The 6,257-nt window shown below is 44.4% G+C and overlaps 1 protein-coding gene across 1 annotated transcript in view; it reads right to left on the minus strand.

Annotated features, from left to right (window-relative positions):
• Positions 1-6,257, minus strand: part of Arhgef37 (Rho guanine nucleotide exchange factor 37) — a 46,196-nt gene that overhangs the window by 22,816 nt on the left and 17,123 nt on the right. Inside the window, exons 2-3 of the mRNA XM_031366246.1 lie at positions 5,110-5,308; positions 1,620-1,767 (exon numbers count right to left, since the gene is read on the minus strand). Coding sequence (XP_031222106.1) covers positions 1,620-1,767; positions 5,110-5,308 — 347 coding nt within the window. The remainder of the gene's footprint in view (positions 1-1,619; positions 1,768-5,109; positions 5,309-6,257) is intronic.

A 6,257-nucleotide genomic window follows, 5' to 3' on the forward strand; every position in this document is an offset into this window, starting at 1 on the left:
TTTTTTTGAGGAAAGGGTCTCAGATATGAGTATTTGAGAAAGAGACACTGATGGAAGGAGGAAGGTCAAAGACAGAGAGAAAGACAGAAAGATAAAGCAGATGAGAAAGGCTGGCTCAGTGTCACGTCACACCACGGGCACACACCCGCTCAGCACTTTTCTCTAGGGCATAGAAGAGCACTTGCAGAAGGCAACGATGGCTTCCTCTGTCCTTCCCCCACCACCCTGGTTTCTCAAGCCTGCCTGTCAGTTTCCACTTGGCAAGCTTCTTAAGTTGTACTTGGGGCTTCTTGTTGGTTCCGGGTTTTCACTGTTGGAGGCTTTGAAGTATTTTGTGTCCAAGCAGGATCTTGCTGTGTAAACCCTGGCGGGCCTGGAACTCTCTATGCATATCAATCCGGTCTCAAGTTCACAGAGACCCTCCTGCCTTGGCATCCTGAGTACTGGGACTAAAAGTGTACAGTACCACGTCCAGCCAAGTTTTGGTATTATGAGATATGGTCTTGCCATGTAGCCCAGGTTAGCCTTGAACTCATAGCAATCCTCCTGCCTTGGCTTCTTAAACAAACAACAACTAAAAAGACAAAACCATGAAAAACAGAAACAGCTACCCTCTGGATGAAGAGCTGCAGGCAACTAATGGCTACCAGGAGACAAAGAACCTGACTTCTTCAAGTGTGAGCCTTCTGATCTAATCCCAAATGATCAGCCCGTGTTTATATCTATGATCCCAGCTCATAAACATATGACAAACACTAAATATAGTCAGCAGGATAGGTACATATGCATGTGTGTGCATATGTGTGTGTGTGTGTGTGTGTGTGTGTGTGTGTGTGTGTGTGTGTGAGTTCCAAGGATAGCCTGGTCTACTGAGAGAGTTCCAGGACAGCCAGGGCTCCAGAGAAATCCTATTGTGGATAGAGATGGAGAAGTAGAAGTTGTAGTTTTTTTTTAAAAAAATGATATGTGTTCTGGGAGTGGTAGAGCACACCTTCAGTCCTAGCATTTTGGAGGCAGAGGCAAGCAGGTCTCTGAGCTTGAGGCCACCTTGATCTACAAATTGAGTTCCAGGAAAGCCAGCACTACACAGAAAAATCTTGTCTGGAAAAAACGACAAAGAAGAAGGAAGGAAGGAAAGAAGGGAAGGAGGGAGGGAGGGAGGGAAGGAGGGAGGGAGGAAGGAAGGAACTAAGATTATATATTTGTAACTATTTGTACATGCAAAGAGCACTATTCATAAAAATCCAAACTGATGCTGGGCGGTGGTAGTGCACGCCTTTAGTCCCAGCACTTGGGAGGCAGAGGCAGGTGGATTTCTGAGTTCGAGGCCAGCCTGGTCTACAGAGTGAGTTCCAGAACAGCCAGGGCTACACAGAGAAACCCTGTCTCGAAAAAACAAAACAAAACAAAAACAAAATCCAAACTGGCGGGAAACACAGGAGCATAAGGCGGCTGTAGAGCCTTATTTGAGATCACTGCTTGGCAAGTGAGCTCTGCTTGGCAGCAACGCCTTCCTGACTGAGAGAGAGGCCTGGACGCTGACACAGGCCCCAAGCCGTCTGAGCAGGCCCGAGCAGGATCAAGACTTGAACTTGCTACTCCCCAGACATGCTACTCACACTGCAGCTTCGAGGACGTCCTGGATCTCCTTCTGCAGCGCTGGCTCCTTCTGGTACGCCTTGACCAGCAGCAGGGCCTGGTCATAGTTGACACAGTAGACTTTATAGACTTGTTCAAACTCCTCTTGGAATTTCAGGAATAAGTTACCTGATGAGCAGCAAGCGGCAAGGGTGATCAGTGACAAGCGTGTCTGCCCCTTACTTGGGTGGGGAGGCACTAGCCTGCTCTGAGGTATCTGTGTCTATTTTTCATCTGTTTCATGAAGTTACTGAGTGGGTAACAGAATGGCGTAGGGTCAAGGTTCTTTTTCTTTTTTTAAAGATTTATTTATTTTATGTATATGAGTACACTGTAGCTGTACAGAAGGTTGACAGATGGTTGGTGGGAATTGAACTCAGGACCTCTGCTCGCTCCTGCCCAAAGGTTTATTTATTATTATATGTAAGAACACTGTATCTGTCTTCAGACACACCAGAAGAGGGCATCAGATCTCATTACGGATAGTTGTGAGCCACCATGTGGTTGCTGGGAATTGAACTCAGGACCTCTGGAAGAGCAGTCAGTGCTCTTAACCGCTGAGCCATCTCTCCAGCCCAGGGTCCAGGTAGGTCATGACCCCAGGTGGAGCTAGCTGCAGATCTGAATGTGGGGTCTGGGAGAGTTTGGCAAGAGTAAAAAATTTCCAAACAAGGGGTAAGCGGAGATCAATTCTAAAGCAAACTCATGATGAACCTGAGGTGTTTCTCTCCACGCCCACCTGTGCGGCCTCATGGAACTTCGATGCAGCCTGGGTTTTGAACACGTGCAACATCTGCACTTGGCTCTGCAGGTGTTCTGAAGCTACACAACCCCAGTGAGCACGGCCTGCGATACCGCTCACATCTGAGACTCCTGGACCATACGAAGGAGCTGCAGCATCTTCTCCATATTACAAATGTTTCTGCTCTTACAGAAGCAGACTGGTTTAGTTGTGGAAAACGAGACTTTTAATATTTTTGTACTATCATTCCATATGTATCGAGTTAGGGTATCTTTGGATCACTTTGTGATAGAATACCCGATTTTAGTATTTTCTGCTTGAGAGGGCTGGAGAAATGGCTTATTAGCTCCTAGAAATAATTTGCCATTCTGTCAGAAGACCCACACTTAGGTCCCAGCACCCACACTGGGTGGCTCACAACCACCTCTAACTCTAGCTCCAGAGAATACAATGCTCTCTTCTGGCCTCTAGAGGTACGTTAACACATATGACGTATACACACACAGACAGAATCACATAAATAAAAAAATAAGAATAAATAAAATTTACTGCCTGACCTGAGTTTCATTTTTTAAATGTGGTCAAATTTTGGCTTGGAATTAGGACAGAACTTTCATCGATTATTTTTTTTTTTAGATAAAATGACCCCCCACACTTCTGTCATGTGTGCTACAGATTCAGACAAAGTAGAATTCTCAACATGAATAATGATCAAATCAAACTATTGATCAACTCAGAAAAAAAACCTGAAGATCTTTTATGTCCTAAAGTATCTGGTATTCAACCATGATTTAATTTTTTTAGATAAAAATAAACACTTATATCTCACTAGTATGCAAATTTGTTTTCATAATTTTTATTGTTGTTCTTGTATTTAGACAAAAGACTCTCACTACGTAACTCTGGCTAGCCTGCAACTCACTTTTAGTTAGACCAGGCTAGCCTCTGCCTTCTGAGTACTGAAATTAAACTCATGTGACATGATGCCCTGCTGCCTTCAACTGTAATAAATGGTAAAATTATGAGTATACAAGACATATCTTAAAGTAAAATTATTTGTGATTATCGGTAAATGTTCAGGTTTTTTTTTTTTTTTTTTTTTGAGACAGAGTTTCTCTGGATAGCCCTGCCCTGGCAGTCCTGGAAGACCAGAACGAGGCTGGCCTTGAACTCACAAGGATCTGCCAGCCTTTGCCTCCTGCATGCTAGTATTAAAGATGTGAGCCATCACTATCTGGCTTGTACATCTATTTTATATAGCCATATACTCCACCCCTGAGTTGTATAAAATTTTCTTAGGAAAAAAGAAGTTGTGAGTGGAGCAGGATCCTTGTGTGGGCAGCAGGCTGATAACCTGTGCGTGCATCTTGAGTGTATTTTAAGAAGCCCTGTATAGACGGCAGGCCAATAACCTATACAGAGCGGTTAAAATTACCTGTGCAAACTGCCTGAGACCAGCACCACTTCCTGCGTTGGATTTTTCAATTTTGGGGACATTTGTATACATATAATGATATATCTTGGGGCTGAGATCCAAGAAGACATATGAATATTAGTAATATATTATATATACCTCCAACACAGTTCTTGCCCAATTCTGCCCCCATTTTGTTTTTCTGTCCTATTTCTGAGGGTCTTTGAACTGTGACCCACCATACAATGTTAGGTGTGAAATTTTCTACCTGTGATATCATGTCAGCTCTCAAATTTTTCTAGATATTTTTGGAGTATCCATCTTAATAATTGCCTTGCGGCAGGCAGTAGTGGTACATACCCTTAATAACTTGAGAGGCAGAGACAGGCAGATCTCCCAGTTCAAGGACACAGAGAACCCTGTCTCGGAAACAAAGCAAAACAACAACAAAACAAAACCAACCAAACAAAAACAAAAGAAATTGCTTTGTTTTGACTGTTGTAGTTTCCATTCGTTTCCCTGTAATCAGCAGGTTGGACATCCTCACACACTAATGGAATATTAGAAATCACTATGCAACTTCTATTTAAAATGCTTTTTCATCATTTTTTAAAAATCATTCTTCTGTCCTACAGTTAAATTGTATCAAACACTTTTTATAAAGAAAAACAGTGTCAGCCGGGCAGTGGTGGTGCACGCCTTTAATCCCAGCACTTGGGAGGCAGAGGCAGGTGGATTTCTGAGTTCCACCTGGTCTACAGAGTGAGTTCCAGGACAGCCAGGGCTACACAGAGAAATGCTGTCTTGAAAAACCAAAAAAAGAAAAAAAAAGAAAAAAGAAAAAAAAGAAAAAGGAAAAAAGAAAACTGCTACATTACAAACAAGGTTTGAGATAATTCTGACGCTTGATACCACAGTCATTTTTCTATAAACCTAACAGTGCTCTAAAAAAAAATAAAATCTACTAACTAAAAAAAATAAAAATAAAAATAAAAAAGAAGCTAGAGAGATGGCTCAGCAGTTAAGAGCATTTACTACTCTTCCAGGCAGGAGGTGCTCACATGGTCCAGAGACATGCATGCAGGCAAAATATTCATTTCCTCCCAAGTACGTGTGTTAAAAGCTTCCCCTGGAGGAAGACGTGAGTGGGGCCACAGGGCTCAGACACTGGATGACAGTGCCCTGCTTCCTCTGATGTGCCCAGTCTTCCCCTTTGCTGATTTCCCCTGGAGCTCTGGAGCCAGTTCTGCAGTAAGCACAGGCTCAGGACAAAGGAGAGCAAGCAAGCCGTGGAGTACCTGGGTGTTTTGCTTACCAATCTGGTGTGCTTGCTCCTCATCCCTGCAGGCTGTCTCCTGCAGCCCGTGAAGGAATCTGCTACTCACTTGGATGATGTCATCGATGTTTGAGAACAGTATGTCCAGATCTCCCGGTGGTAGCTGGAAGCAACAAAAATGCAGAGACTGGAGGCCTGGTAGGGGACTATCTATCGGGAGCAGACCGGGACATTCATGCTGTCTGGGGTCCTATCGCTCTTGGGAAGACTGGCTGACCAATGCGATGTTGGGAAAGTTTGGGGGATATTAGGTATCTGCATTGCTTAACAAGAAAAAGAGACATCAGCCAGGCAGTGGTGATGCCTTTGATCCCAGCACTTGGGAGGCAGAGGCAGGCAGATTTCTGAGTTCGAGGCCAGCCTGGTCTACAGAGTGAGTTCCAGGACAGCCAGGGCTACACAGAGAAACCCTGTCTTGAAAAAAAAAAAAAAAAAGACAAAAAGAATAAAGAAAAGAAAAGAAAAAGAAAGAGACATCAAGTACAGCGTGTCCAGCACGAAAGGAAAGCCTAAGACTGGGGATGGGGGCTAGTTTGGAGCTGGGCAAGGGGTTAGTGTTGTGATTTGAATATGAAATGTTTCCCATAGGCCCGCACTATTTGGAAAGGCCGTGGAATCTTTACGAGATAAGCCTTGCTGCAAGTAGTGTAATGGAGGTGGACCTGAAGGTTTTGCAGCCTGCTCCTGCTCCTTCCTTGCCCATCCAATAGCTTGTTTGATTCGGCACTTGCCGCTCTTGCAGGGGACCCAGGTTCCCAGCACCCACCATGGTGGCTCACAACCATCTGTAACTCTGGTTCCTGGGAATCCCACATCCTCCTTGGCTTCCTCAGGCACACACACAGTTAGTTATATGAGCATATGCCATCAAAAACTCATACACATAGAAATAAATCTTCAAGGGTCTGGAGAGATGGCTCAGTGGTTAAGAGCACTGGCTGCTCTTCCAGAGGATCTAGGTTCAATTCCCAGTACCCACATGGCAGCTCACAACTCTGTAACTCCAGGTCTAAGGGATCCAACATCCTCATATCAATGCATTAAAACAGATACATAGGCCGGTGCACGCCTTTAATCCCAGCACTTGGGAGGCAGAGGCAGGCAGATTTCTGAGTTCGAGGCCAGCC

This window comes from Mastomys coucha, unplaced genomic scaffold, assembly GCF_008632895.1.
Source record: "Mastomys coucha isolate ucsf_1 unplaced genomic scaffold, UCSF_Mcou_1 pScaffold13, whole genome shotgun sequence".
Classification (NCBI taxonomy): Eukaryota; Metazoa; Chordata; class Mammalia; order Rodentia; family Muridae; genus Mastomys; species Mastomys coucha.